The 15,291-nt window shown below is 43.9% G+C and overlaps 1 protein-coding gene across 1 annotated transcript; it reads right to left on the bottom strand.

Annotated features, from left to right (window-relative positions):
• Positions 1 to 506: 506 nt before the first annotated feature.
• Positions 507 to 15,278, bottom strand: LOC104319662 (nucleolar RNA helicase 2). Its single transcript, XM_069795780.1, has 15 exons — positions 14,876 to 15,278; positions 14,379 to 14,654; positions 12,892 to 12,967; positions 11,696 to 11,874; positions 10,384 to 10,501; positions 9,529 to 9,714; positions 7,445 to 7,590; positions 7,047 to 7,196; positions 5,601 to 5,762; positions 4,915 to 5,034; positions 4,396 to 4,469; positions 3,104 to 3,263; positions 2,133 to 2,267; positions 1,266 to 1,310; positions 507 to 764 (listed from the first exon to the last, which is right to left on the bottom strand). The coding sequence occupies exons 1-15, from the start codon at positions 15,254 to 15,256 to the stop codon at positions 570 to 572; spliced, it is 2,403 nt and encodes an 800-aa protein (XP_069651881.1). The 5' UTR covers positions 15,257 to 15,278; the 3' UTR covers positions 507 to 569.
• Between the last annotated feature and the right edge of the window lie 13 nt (positions 15,279 to 15,291).

Here is a 15,291-nt window from a genome sequence, read left to right as displayed (position 1 = left end):
GCCGTGCGGGCGCCTCGGGGCGCCCCACGCTCCCCTCTCCTGCCGTTTCAAATTCTTAATGTTCTTCCCCCACAGCCTCCGTGACGGGGCTGAGGGCAAACGGTACCAAGCATGGAGAATCAGCAGACAGCACCCCAACGGCCACCAGAGCCCCGGCTCCCCTGGGACGCTCTCCAGGAAGGGGGCCAAGGGGCTCGATCTCAAATTTTTTCTGAAAGAAATATTTTTTTAGAACCAGATTTTTTTAATGCAAGGGCTGCTGAACAGGCAAGGTGCAGTAACTGTCCATGTTTGGAAGAGTGCTGTTCCCCCACAGTGCTGAGTTTCCAGTGAAACACTCGTCCCTCCAAGACGCGTATGGAGTTCAGTTTGACGGCAGGAAAATGGCTGCAGTCGGTTTGATGGGCAAAAAGAAGAATCTTCCAAAAAAACAAGTCATTTCAGCAAACGTGATTCTTAGCCATCCTCAAAGACAGGCTGCTTTATCAAGGAATAAAGACAAAGAGCAATGTCTAACAGGCTTTTACTTTTCGATAAAAATCACCTCAGTCCCATATCTGTACCAGAGGTTAATCAAGTGACCTGTTAAAATCATGTCCCCGGTTTCCATTCTTAAACCAGTTGTTTCTCTTGAAGCCACCGTCACCTTGCCTCCCATTTCCGAACCTGGAGAACCCTCGTCCCGCCTCCTGGGGGTACTCTTCCAGCTCAGGCAATTCCTTTGCCACCGACAGCTGCCAGCGCCTGGTGTCCCTCCACTGTTCCTGAAACAAGACCAATGTGACGAGACTTTATGTGCCTGCAGGTGCGTCCAAGGTACCCTACATCATTAAAAGCAACGTTGAATGCAAAGGCATTTCCAGACAAATCCCACCCGCGCCAAAATAGACCAGCAGATCCCTCTTGGGAGACGACTCATGGTCCTGTGACAAAGGATAAACGATCACAGAGGGACAAGAGGGAGTGAAGTAGACAGAAAACTGGTTAACTCTCAAATACACCGGAGAGGTCAAAACCCAGAGTAGCCATAGAACACAGGATTTTGTTTAATAAAATCAGGTAATACTGAAACAAGAAAGAGGCATGCCAGGATATTTTCTAACAACTGTGCTGTGCTCTTTCTAGTGACACTGTTCTCTATGCAACATCCTTACTAAAACACAAACTTCATCCTCCCAAACCACCCTATATTCAATCCTATCTATGGCAATCACCAAATTTCAAATCGCCACGTTCCAAAGCCAGTTCTGGCTACAAAAACATACCTGTATGTTACTCAGTTCGCCAGCAGGGATATCAAAGCACACCCCCTATAACAGAATAAAAAGAGGCATTTGCTTTCCAAAGATATATCCAAGAACAGAAACACACAACTCCAGACAGGCAGCACCTGCAACCACCCACACACACTAAGTGTAGAAACCAGAAATGGCAGAAAGCATGGTCCTTTGGTGAAAGCTTTTTATATAAGCTGAAGGAAAAAGCAGTTAAAACACAAAACTCAAACCAAAATGAATATTTGAATGCTCTGCGCTGACAGCAGCATTGCCTGCAATCAGCCTGCCTGTTTAAAAGACAGGTGTCATCTGGCACCACAAGCTTTCTGAGAACACGCTTGCACAGAATACAAGTGTCAGACAAGTCAAGAGCCAGGCTGACAGTCAGGTGAATGCTCTACTGCTCACGTCAGGCAGTCAGTCACTGCCCTGCTCTACATCTGTCTTTTCAATGCAGTGGTATACAGTGTTAGCACAAGTTTACAATGAAAGAATAAAAGTCACAGCAACCACTCCCACTATATACGTATTTCTGATGCTTTCTTCTTTTTTTTAGGAGAGAATTTCTGCATTATCATTTAGGAGCAATGTCTCCATTCAAATAAGTGTCTTCTAAAACACTCAACTAGCTTCAATGGTTGGGTTTTTTTTTAATAGTGTATACATAAACAGCAGTTTCAGGGGGCCTCCTAACAGGTTACCATTTTCTGAGAAATTAGATTGAGTAGGGATAGAGTGAGGTATCAACATTTCTATACTGGTACTTCAGAACTCCTGCCTCAATCAACACAAAAACTGGCCCTATGTGTACACACACACACAACACCCTCCTTCACCAAGGTTGGGCCATCTTACCATCTTCCCCTTGAGGAAACGCATTCCAGATACTTTGTTATCAACTTCCTCACCAAGCTGTTCTTTTAGTCCTCGCCAGGCATAGCCCATGGCACGCATTTCTATGGAACACGTTAACACCATCGTCACAAAGCCCTTCAGGAAACAAACAGAGAAAAACATTTACAACGCTAAACTTGGCTGGACAGCCTGTAACTCACTAACTAATGAGCTATGCAACAACTTGTTAATGTAACATCGTATTTAATCCTAAGAAATCAGCTTCCCAAAAATGAAGCAACTAAAAGTCTCCTAAGAAGCTGAAGGCATCCATCTAACCTAGGATTGCCCATCAATACAAAGGCCAACACCATTTCTGTATTTTTAGCCAGAAGCAGAGACGAATTTATTCAATACATAAAGTTACCACTAGAAAACAGGTTAAAAAAAATCCAAACTGATACAAGAAGCACAGTCCAGTCACACGCTATTTCCAAAACTCTGTCACCACGCAATGAACTGGGCCAAGTTCTCCCTAAATGCATCAGAAAAAGGAAGGGCTGTACTTTTCTTCTGTCAAGATCTCTTTGAAAACAGGTAATCACTGCTAGACTTACTTGAAATATTACAGAAATGTAAAGGCTTCCTGGGAAGGGAAAATTACAATAGCAGGAACCACTCTATTAGCTTGTAAAATATCATTAGTTAAACTCTCTTAGATCATCAAAGTCTTCTGTCACTTAGATCTCTGGAGAAATTATTTTAACTCTCACAATAAGAGAACTTACTAACTGATTTTGAGTTTCTCTGGTTTCCTGCAGAGTACCAGTAAGAGCTGATTTCAGTTAAGGAACGAGCAACAAACCAGGAGCTGGGGATAACAGCTATTCAGAAATCCTACTGAAAGAGCCTGAGAAGAAAATGCTACACTTGGACTGGATGCAAGCAATTCATTCATCTATTCTTGTTAACATAGGTATAATGTTACTTACCGCAGTTGAGTTGAGTAAGGAGCGCTGCTGTATGTAAGATGCCCCAGAAATATGGGCTAGAGCTGCAGCCAGAGCAGCAACTGCACCTTTTTCATCTATCAGCTCTTGAGCAGATTTTCTGAAGTAGTCTACTGCAGAAGGAGGAATGGCCTCCAACAACCTACATGGTGACAACAAAAGTTTAAGAGATCAGCAAAGGTCAGGGTGAAGTGCAGTCATGTTTAAGACATAGGCTTCAGACAGCTTTCAAGATTAAGGAATTATCTCCAAAAGCCCTGGCTATCATGCCTATGCTTAACTACCACTCATTTAACTCAACACCTTCAGGATGCTGAATACCCACCTTATCTGTTCCATTAAGCTAAGCCTCTTGAAAGACGCGTTCAAAACCGAGGATGTACAACGTGGCATGTTTGAAAGCATTGATAAAAACATCAAGGAAAGGCTCTAAAATATCAGCATTCTTAAGGCCACGCCCAAGAATCCACAAAAAAGTGTTGCCAGGAAACCCAAGAATCCTTCGCTTTTACTTGACAAGGAAGAGAAGCAAACCACTACAATGCCACTGCTGGGCTGGGGCAAGGCACCTCTTGCTCTCAGTGGAAGCTGATTAAATTGGTTATTTCTGGGAGAGGCAGTGAAAACAAGCTGGGAAACCGAGAACAGCTACTTCTCTAATGTTATTGTTGGTACACCAGCACTTCCCACCATTATTCAATACGCAGGGAACCCAACACCATGCCCATCATCTCCTTTACACTGGTCAAATCCTCACTAATTATAATCACCTCTGTCAATGCATTTCCACCAATGCGCAGCAAATGTAAACAGAGCTGCATGGAATAAAAAACACAACCCTTGAGAATAAAACGATACAAAGAAACACAGGAGAGGCCTACAATACCCACAGTACTGCAGAGTAACTCCTCATTATACTAAGTATTACTCTTTACACCCTGCTACTGTATCATCCGAGTGGACAAAATCAGTTTCCCTGCATGACAGCAATTCCCCCTTCTGCTATTGATTTCTGATGATATAAAAAAAAAGCTAATTTTTGCAAGAATTTAGAGAACGTTATGTTCTATGAAAAGGTCTGTGTTAAAGCACATAGAAGTTTATTGATATCAGCTGATGAAAACAAGTCATTGCCTACATGCAAACCAGCTGACTTTTACGACATAGGCAAAGACATGTTCACACACAAGTCTGATCCCTTAAAGCTTTGCATTAACAGCATTGTTGTTGGCAAGATCTCTAGACACCTTTTAAGAACGGGCAAATAAACTTACTTTTTGGCATCATTACTTGAAGCTTTAATTACATCTGTAGCAGAGGGAACACCTATACGCTTAAATGTAATCCCCTGAAATCAAGAAAACAGATTACAGTTAAAGTTGTTATCAGCACTCTACAACACAACCCTACCTAAGTCACATTACTGCGACCCCTAGTCACTCCCTGTTTAGAACATCTGAGTTCCTGCCTTTGTTAACTTGGAACTACTTTACATCAATTTACATGCAGATTGTAAAGGCATGGTCTCCTTCACGCATTTCGGTCACAATCTGCTGGCTGGCAGCAGCAGAAGAATACTGCCAACATGGGGAAACTCATGAGACATTAGAACAGGTTGATACAAAAGCATTTACAAACACTTACCAAATAGCAACATTTTAGTCCTACTGGACTATGGGACATGAGTCTCACACCGGACTCATAAGCAGCACATGGTTACAAAGTCTAAGAGTGGCAGAGTCTTTTTAGGAGATGAGTCATTTCATCAAGCAGAGGTCTGAGGTACAACTCACCGCTTTGTGCTCAACTTGTTTCAGAAGATCTTCTTCTCTTCTCTGAAATAAACAAATGCAGATCCCGGTCCGGCCGGCTCTACCCGTACGTCCAGAACGATGGATATAGGAATCAACATCCTTCAGAAATTCAGATTAACAAGACAAAACCTTATGTCATTTAAACTGTTGACATTTGTACAAGAGAGAAAATGCAAGCTAAATTCTAAGTCAGACGCCTAAGGAGTGAAACTTTATGTCTCTACACCCAAACTCATAACTACACACAAACCACTCGGGTTTGTGTATGCTACCCTGCCCAAGGTATGCTGCCTCAGGTTTAACAAACACTATTGACGTAAGGTTTTTTTAAAATAAAAAGCTTCACTGCAGTTTCAAAAGAAGAAAAAGGCAGCAGGGGTGGTTTAGAATTATTATGAAACTCAGCAACGTTCAGAAGGGATTCAGAAATGCTGAAACAATGTCAAAAGCTATCTTACGACTTTCCAGAGTAACCAAAACCCATCACTTTTACTTTAATCAAAGCTCAAAATGTAAAAGTTTTACTACGAAATTCTAGGCCAGCATTTACAAAAAATCCACTTCATCTGTAAATCAGAACATAACTCCAGTGAAACAGAGAAATAACCCACTATTCTGTCACAAAAAAAAAAAATTACAATTTTAGTTTCCCCTAAATGACTTACTTTTGGTGGTGAACACTGTATAACAAGGTCAACCTCAGGAATATCCAAACCACGGGCAGCTACATTTGTTGCAATCAGAACTTCAAACACACCATTTCTAAAGCCTTTTAAAGTAACTTCTCTCTGTTTCTGTGGAATGTCACCATGCAATGACTGGGCATCCTGCCAGTGAAACAAACCATTAACATGTCATTTAATACAGGAGTCTAGGCTGCAGTATCTAAAGACATTTAACTACAAAACCCAAAACATCATGCAGAGCAACAGAAAATAATTATACAGCTGATACCAAAGGAATATAAAGCGTCCTACTTTGTGGTTTGATTCTTCTCTGGGACAATAATACTCATAAGCAGCAGTTTTACCATAAACATTATTATTTGTAGCACACCCACAGCAAACTACAATTTGCAGTCTGCCATGCCAAAAGGGCCCACTTCAGCTTTCACTTCAACTGGAACAAATGGAAGCAACTTTACTTAGGCAGTGCTTGTCAACAGCTGGTAAGAGACTTTGCTCCCTTCCCTGGGAAGCCATCCCAAAACCCACAGAAGCTGAAGTGAGGTTTCCAGGGCATTCCCAAATCCTATAGGTGATCTGAACAACCTCCACATTTAATGGGACAAGGAACAGATCAAGTCTTTGACAAGGAGAAAGGGAAGAGTCACAAGCTCAGAATTCAAACAAGTAACATGCTAAAGCAGAACTTACTAGCCTGAGAAGAACTTGTCACATACTGACACGAGAACAAAGTCAATGGATTTACCATGAAAGCAGCAGGGCCAACCAACAAAAACTGTTGCTGTGAGATTTTAACGTGGATGGTATATGACATTTATCAAATACTGGGCAAACTATGTATTCCCACCACTGCTCTTTCTCCATAAATTAGTATTTAGCATCAAACAAAACTTTCTCTGAAAAAAATCCAGCACCTTTCCCCACACTCAAAAAAGGGTAACAATTCAAGCAAGCATAGAACACCTGCTCAATATATCACCTGAGTTCTGAACAAACTATTAAATGACCTTCCAAGGGCAACAAGGCATTCCATTCTACCGTTATTAGTTGGATTTTCCTGAATACTGACTGTTCAAAGAATAAATGCCATTAAGAGATGGGAATCCGAAAAGCACACTAACGTGAGATGGAATATGTGCACTATACTAGCTCCTGTTTATTACCATTATTACTATCTCCTGGTTATTCAGCATAAGCTACATATTTTCCATTGATCCTGCATAGTTTTAAAGCCAAAGGAATAAATTCATAACCACAGCCAAGACGGTATTTTAACTGCAAAGCTCTACTTTTAAAAACAGCTTTCATAAGTCTTAAAACCACCCACAGAAACAACTTCATCCACACAGCTGCAACCTCATATTTATTTCAGGGCATTCAACCCCGAATATCCGTAACTGCTGCTCTCCGTTCAGACCCCAGTACCTGTTTCAGTGAAGCATTCATAGCTAGTTCATTTGCTTCCTTTTTGGTCTCACAAAAGACAATGGTCCGCCCATGGCTGCCACTGTAGACTTGAATGATATCCCCAAGAACTCCTGCTCTCTGAGATGAACGACACTGTATAGCCAAGTGCTGTTTGGGAAAGAAACATGATAAGCATCTATGTTAAATCTAAGCCACGCACAGGACAGCCAAATGAGCACAGAAAGAATTTAAGCTTGCAAACTACTTTCCCCATATGAAAGCTTTGCTTAAAAAATTTGTGTGTCAATCATGTGACAAGTGATTCCATACTCCCATTTGTAAAGTCAATGCCGAACCCATTTCATCCAGGCTACACGCTCTCAGGACCTGCACCACTCTGCAGCAGAATCACTCACTTCCACAGTTGTGGCAGTCCTCTGAGTCTTCTTTCCAATCAGGTCAATCTGTTCATATTCATCTTTCATGTATTTTTTTGCCACATCATACACCCATCGTGGACAAGTTGCAGAAAACAGCAGCGTCTGGGGGTTGTTCTCAGAACCTGGAAGGAAAGGCCACTGATTTCAGTCATCACAACACACTCTGACACTTGAGAACTGATGAAAAAGCAACAGATATGCTCTCAAATTGAGAGGTTTATATGTGCAGTAAGCCAGCTACAAGAAGAAAACTTAGAAGCAATTAAACATTTTTAATAACCTTTAGACACCAAAGGCAAAATTACAGTAATTTTAACTGGACCAAACTGAATCAACCCTTCATCCTGCCTGAGAAGAAATGCAAGACACATTTCTAGATCATCTGCTAAAAATGGTTTAGAGTGTGCCTGAAGTCCTCCCACATACCTGAAAGAACTCTTGTCTCAATTCCTTCTTGCCTGGTATTCCAATACTAACTAGCTGTGAACAGTATGGCTACGTGCAAAGGAAAAAGGCAGGCTAAAAAGGACACTCTGCAGACCAGGGAAAGAATTACATACCAAGACAGGTTACCCCAGCTAAGAACAGTTTAACAAACAGTATCTTGAAAAAGTTTAACCTACCTTCATTGCTGCACACAATCAGACAGAAAGAAACACACATTGCAAAAGGATGCTTATTATTCCCTACAATTTATTTTCCCGTTATAAAGAAAACTTGTAAGATTGAGTACTTATGACAGCTCTTCCAAAACCTACATAGATTTCCTTTTTTAGAAGATTATCTGTACTTTTTGGCTGTCAGGACAAAGACCAACTCTGCAGAAATGGGGAGAATGTAGCAGTCAAGTAAAAATGACAGTGGCTGTACTGGGTCAAACCTAAGATCCATGAAGCTCATGTGCTCTCTCCAACAGTAGCCAAGTCTAGTTAACAAAGATGTGAAGAAACTCTGCCAGCAACCACCTTTCTGTGGCTTCCAGAGCCAGAAGTGATAACCTTCCTTTTAGTAATCCTTGATATTTCTACTTCCAGTAATTCAAGTCACTTTTCAAAACTTTTGGCGTTAGTACAATGTGGCAAGGAACTCCACATTATTAAAATAACCTCCTTCTGCTCTGTACCTGCTACCCGGTGGCTTTGATGAATGCCCACTACATCAGAAAAGAGCAAATATTCCCTAGTTGTCAACTTTGTGTTATGACAAGCATACAGACATGCCTGTCCTGGTTTCAGCTGGGATGTAGTTAACTGTCTTCCTAGTAGCTGGTACAGTGCTATGTTTTGAGTTCAGTATGTGAAGAATGTTGATAACACTGATGTTTTCAGTTGTTGCTCAGTAGTGTTTAGACTAGAGTCAAGGATTTTTCAGCTTCTCATGCCCAGCCAGGGCACCTGACCCAAACTGGCCAACAGTGTATTCCATACCATGGGACGTCCCATCTAGTTTAGGAACTGGGAAGGGGGGGGCAGGGATTCGCCGCTCGGGGACTGGCTGGGTGTCGGTCAGCGGGTGGTGAGCAATTGCCCTGCGCATCATTTGTACATTCCAATCCTTTATTACTACTGTTGTCATTTTATTAGTGTTATCATTATCATTATTAGTTTCTTCTTTTCTGTTCTATTAAATCGTTCTTATCTCAACCAGGAGTTTTACTTCTTTTCCTGATTTTCTCCCCCCTCCCACTGGATGGGGGGGAGTGAGTGAGCGGCTGCGTGGTGCTTAGTTGCTGGCTGGGGTTAAACCACGACAATGCCATAACCCTAACCCTATGCTCAGTCACTGCTCTCAAGACGAAGAACACTAGGGCTTAGGGAGCTGGATTGGGTTTGTTGCTTTTTTGCTCCCCCCCCCCTCCTTCCAGAGATGCCATTCCAGCCCTCCAGCCAACTGTCACCTTGCTTTGAACCTTTTCCAATTCTGCCTTACGCTTTTCTCTGAGGTCCAATACTAGCATCACACAAAGGATTCAAGTTGGGGGTGCACCAGCAGTTTTCAAAGTCGCATAACTGTGTTTTCTGCATTGTCCCCTATTCCTCTCCTTTTTTATGAAAATTTACCTTTTTTATAAGCAAATCCTAAGATTTCTTCCACTTGTTCAGCAAAGCCCATGTCTAACATGTGATCAACTTCATCCAAAACAACATGCTTCACATCGGAAAGTTCCAGCTTGCTATTCTGAATGTGGTCTTTGATCCGTCCAGGAGTTCCCACTAGAATATCAATGCCACTTTTAAGGAGATCAACTGGAAGAAAAGACAGAAAAACAAGGACAGTGTCAGAATACTAAGACACAACAAGGTAAAAAGCTACCAGTACACAGCAACACTTCTAATTTTAGAACCAAAAAGCTACTGCCCTTCACTTTAATCTCTGAATAAAGCACTACATCCAGTCCGGGTAACAAACAAGTGAGCTTAATGGTGGTCCAAGTTGCTGTGTCAGGAATACCGGCTAAACCACAAGCAAAGTTACAGTAAGATACGCCAACTTCCAAGCAGCAATCAGCTCCATTAGAAATCTCCAGAGCTTTATTAGATAAAAACACTTTAGTTTTTCCACTGAATTCTTTTTCACAGCTACCTCTGGAGACAGAGCCACACGCACATACACAGTTCTCTCTTTTCCTTGGACGGTCATCTAGTCCCAGTATATGTCCACACAAAAACCACGCAAACATGCAGTAAAGAAGAAACTCAAAGGACTCGTCACTTCACAGATCTACAACCATTCTTTTAAATAAATATTTATTGGAACTAAAATAACTCAACCCAGGCTGTATGGTTCCTTTGAAAGCAATGTCACAGTTCCCGAATGAAATGAAACTCCAAGGGGGAAAAAGCCAGTTTTATTCATGGAATGCATTTGGATAAAGTCAACTCCAACCCAGTAATAATTCCTTAGCATTTACTTACGCTGTTCTTTATATGGAGTTCCTCCATAAAAACAAGCCACTGACAGTTTCCTGGTGAGACTCTTGAAGTCTCTGGCTACCTGAGTGGCCAGTTCCCTGGTTGGAACAAGAACTAGCACCTGGAGGGAGTGAAAAGAGACAAAAATGCAGATGCGCTTGGGAGAGGGTGCTAAGAGAAAAGTGTTTATTTCACATTAAACAGCTTGTACTCCCATTCTTATCCTACACTTGTTGCAGAGGTGCCCACAGCTCCCCACCATCCCAGCAATATTTCCTGCCACCGGGAGCCTGCACAACACAGCCTCATAGCCAGAAAGAGGAAACAAGGCAAAGCATTTCAAGACTAGCTGAGATGTAGGACAGCAATAATTTTTTTCTTAAGTTACTGCCACATAAAATAGACACTTCAGTAACATTACCAAGGACAACGAAGCTGCAGTTCAGCATTAAAGCGTAGGAACAGTTACTAAACCATTTGCAGTAGTAAGATCTTAAAAGATACATAGCATGACACACTCTAGCCATATATCCTCCTTTTCCACCTACCTGCCTTCTTCCAGTATCTGTACTTCCCCCCTCTATTTTCTTTAAGAATGAAATGATAAAACAAAGAGCTAAATTCTCTAGAAATCTTTCAGACAATAAGATTTTCAAACTTACATTGCCTTTAAAGTTAATAAAATAGAAGGATGAAGTAGGCAACAAATCTGCAGACTTCAACAGTTTTTCAGTCCCATGATAAATATATGCACTTCATTTGCATGGGAATATGGTATCCAGTCACAGGTATCTGGTTACCAATTCCATGTCATGCTTAAGTAGAAATGTAAACAATACTTGCATCCATTAAGTTGTCTCCAGACATAAGGAGAAAAAAAAAAAAAAACAACCAACCAAAAAACCAAAAGCCTTCAGTTATTGCCATGGAATTTACAGTGAGAAACAACCTCAGTGAATGGAGACAAGTCCAGCTGACTCAACCACTACCTCAGAAGAGGCAGGGGATTGAACCCCAAAGCTGCACGCTAACTTCCTGAGGACAGCAGTCTGGAATTCCACTAGCTACTACTGCAGTGCCTTGACCATTCTCCCAAACGCAGTCACAAGGAACCCTAAACATGAAATGTGTTACCACTGTGATGCTGCAAAATCTGTCACACTGTAGCTCCTGATTTGAGGAAAGTGTCCAGTATTACAAACACTAATAAAGGAGAAAGAAGTCCCAAACAAAAGTCCCCAAAGCCATTACAAAATCACTTTTGAAAACTGCCATAATCTAAGGTTTTTGTGTTAACCCTTAAGTGGTAAGTTACTTTTGGTGCACGGCCTCTTCTCCCATCTTGCGAGACGCTCTGAAGTTTTTCAGTCAGCGGAAGAGCAAAAGAAAAGGTTTTCCCAGTTCCTGTTCGAGCTTGAGCAATTAGGTCTTTGCCATCATATATGGGCTGAAAAGTCTTCACTTGCACAGGGAACAGGTATTTTACACCTCGAGCTGTAAGATAATCCAAAGAGGTTTCATTAAAAGGTGAACAAACAATTAGAAGCCCTCATATATAAGTAGCCTGAATATGTAGGGCACAACATGCCAAATCCTGTACACAACAGGAGATGCAACTTAGAAGAAAACAACGTATCTTTGTTTTTATTCCTGCTTTAGATCAAAAGGTATTCCCCGCCGCCAAACACGCAGCTGAGTATCCACACAGTATCCACAATGAAATATAGCCTTCTTTGTGATGTCTAGCATAAGACAACAGGAGAGGAATTAAAAAAAAAAACCACAACATGCTTTTTCTGATACAGCCCAAGATTTTGTGGTAGCTTGATTTTGAAGGTCAGGAGGAGGTGAGGGTGTTTGTTTCACAACATTCTAAAACTTCAGAGAGATTTTGCACAGTAGAAGCGAAACAATCCACCCAAGAGAAACTTCCAAGCAAGGAAAATGTAAAGGAAGACGGAGAATTTTGTCTGAGGAACAAGAATCACACAGCTTCCCAACACAGAGGACAAGAATTCTACAGTGATTACTTCCTCAACAAAACTAACTGAGAAGAGATATGAAAATGCCCAAAAGTATGAGAATAATCATAGACAATCTGTTCACAGGAGCCAAATAGTCTTCACATATAAAACATCATTACACTTATTTAAGAAGTGATATTGTAGACAGCAGATATGGGAATTGAAGTAAAGATACACAGTAAATAAAATGATGCTAACAAGAAGAGAAACCCTGTCTCTGGAATGTGTATCTAGGAATAACCACACCATTGAAGAATAAACTCACCTTAAGGCCTTTGAAACTGAACAGAACAGAAACTTTGTTCCTACTAACAACAGTAGATTCTTTGAATCTACAGTGACTGCTCCTGTGCATATTCTTACCACACAATAAATGTTAAGACAATTTAGGACAATTTACCCTGGGTTTCTGTCTCTGCTTATAGGGGTAACAGACTGCAATTCTGGACAAACATTTACAGAAATTTCTTTTACCACATTAACTAACCTTTGAGAAGGTTGATGGTGTTTTGGGAGAGAGGAAAATTGGAGAAGGCGCCTTCTTTTGCTTCTTCTGTCAGCTCCTAACAGAGTAAAAGAAAAAAAAGAAAAAAAGCTTATCAGCCCTAAGAGATGAGCAAATAACATATGCTACATAGGCACACAAGAAAAAGAAAACCCTTGTGATGCAGGTACTTCACAAACAAAAAGATCATCACAGCATAAAGTGGGCAACTTGAATCCAGCCACCCTGTATTAGAAGACAAGACACACTGACAAAGGCCGCACCACTCAGTGTGACAGAATTCCTACAAGCAAATCCTGTTTTTACATCAGTCTTGAGTAAAGACTTCCTGCCAAGGGTCTTCCTGCTCTTGTTACCTGCAACAACTTGTTCAAAACCACGACTGCTGCTATCTCATCCCTAATTCAGATATACCTGCACCATCTTTTAAGGCCCATGGCAAACAAAATGGAACAACTGCCCCTTCTGTGTGACCTTACTGCATCACGCACATATGCTCGGCAAGTCAGGAAAGGGAAACTACTTGTTAAAAAGCTTAACTGGAGTCCACTGAAATCATTAGAAACTGTTTTTCAGAGCAAAACATATTTGGTGTCACAATTCACTGTGTGAAACAGGAATTTCCCTCTAAATCGCACCTACGTGGTACACCATGCAAAAAGCTTAACTTCACACACTAGTAGATACTTACTGAAAACTCACAATCTAGCTTCTACTTCAAAGATCTAAGAGATTGCATCATTAGACCCAACGTACAAAAAGTACTCTCTTGATTCACATTCCCATCTTAAACACAAGAGAGAAAACTACCTACAGAAGGCCCTATACAGGGGAAGACAAGCCACAGGGCCCTCTCGGATGTATGTACGAGGCCAAAGGTGAAACCTGAACAGGGAAAACTCCAGAAACAGGAATTAATGAGGATAACCGTGACCATCCCTTACAGGACACCTTGCCAAATACTTCTTCAAAGGGCCTGCCAGCAGAGAAAGCACCGTCACAGCACACAGCGGTGCATGTTTCTGGGACGGTGACTGCCTGTGCGGCAGGGAGAACCCCTTGCGCTGCTGGACACAAAACGAATTGCTACATGAAGATGAAGGAAACCGCTTCCTGCTAGCTAGCCTCCTCCACCGCACGATAAGCTACTCCAAATGGCTTGGCATTTACCACCAAGGGGAAAGCACAAGGAGAGACAGCTACCACGTGTTGGTGCACGTGCTGCCGCACTCCACTCACCCGCCCGCAGCTCAGGTGGAAACAGGCGTGATGCTGGGCACTCCCTGATGCCCAGGAGCCGGTGCCGTAAATTTAAGGGGAACAGCAACCAACGCTGCCTACGACAGCGGCCTAACGCTCCCGCAGCCCTCACACGCCATCTCCGCACAGCACCCAGAACGTGTTATTAAGCCCAGTCATTATCAGCGGGATTTTAATTAAACAAGATAACGGCTCTAGAGCGTTACTACCTCTGCGTCGCCGTCCTGCTCTCCAGCGGTCACGTCGTCACCAGACGTGCTCTGGGCTGCCAGCGACGTCGCATCGTCGCTTACAGCGGAGGAAGGTTTCACCGTGCGCTCGGAGCCGTTGCTCTTCTCCTTGACTTTTTTGGTCTTCTTGGGCAGGGGGGGCTCAAGGTCACGGTCGCCCAGCTCGCTCTCCTCGGGCTGGGCCTGCTCGCCCTCAGCCTTACCGCGCCGCTTCAGCCTCTCCCGCCGCTTCACCTTCTTCTCCTGGGTCTCCTCCTGCCGAGGGAGAGCAGGCGTCACACGGAGGAACCATCTCCCTCGCCCGCCCCCTCAGACAACCCGCTGTTATTCGGCTGTAACGCCTGAAGCCCAGCGGCGGGACACCCCCCCCCCACCCCCACACCTCCCTCCCCGTCCCCCCCAGCCCGCGGCGGGTCCGGGCCTTACAAAATGGCCGCCCCCGCGCCGGCACGTGGCTGGCGGCCGCCCGCTCCCACCTTGACTTTCCTCCTGCGGCCGCGGCGGAGGGACTCGTCGCCCGCCGGCGCCTGCGGTTCGGCGGGGCTGGCGGCGGGACCGGCGGCGGGCATGGCGGCCGGCTGCTCCCCGGGAAGGTCTACGGCGGCGCTGCCACCCGTCTCGTAGCGGCGGCCCCACGATCCGCGCCCCGCCCCGGCGCGCAGGAAGTGAGGCGCGGCCCCGAGGGCGGCCGGCGGGCGGACCGGCCGGCGGGGCAGCGCCGCCGCCGCCAGCAGCAACAGCGGGCCCCCTCCGGCGCCGGCCAGCCAGCCCAGCCGCCGCCGATCGCTGACCGGGGCCGCTGCCACCCGGGCCGCGGGGAAACCCAGCCGCGCAGCGCGGCCCCACGCAGCCCCCATGCGGCCGCCTGCGCCCCCGGCCCGGCCCCGGCCCG

The sequence above is a fragment of the Haliaeetus albicilla genome, chromosome 11 (assembly GCF_947461875.1).
Source record: "Haliaeetus albicilla chromosome 11, bHalAlb1.1, whole genome shotgun sequence".
NCBI classification, from domain to species: domain Eukaryota; kingdom Metazoa; phylum Chordata; class Aves; order Accipitriformes; family Accipitridae; genus Haliaeetus; species Haliaeetus albicilla.
This window is presented reverse-complemented; position numbering and strand designations above follow the sequence as displayed.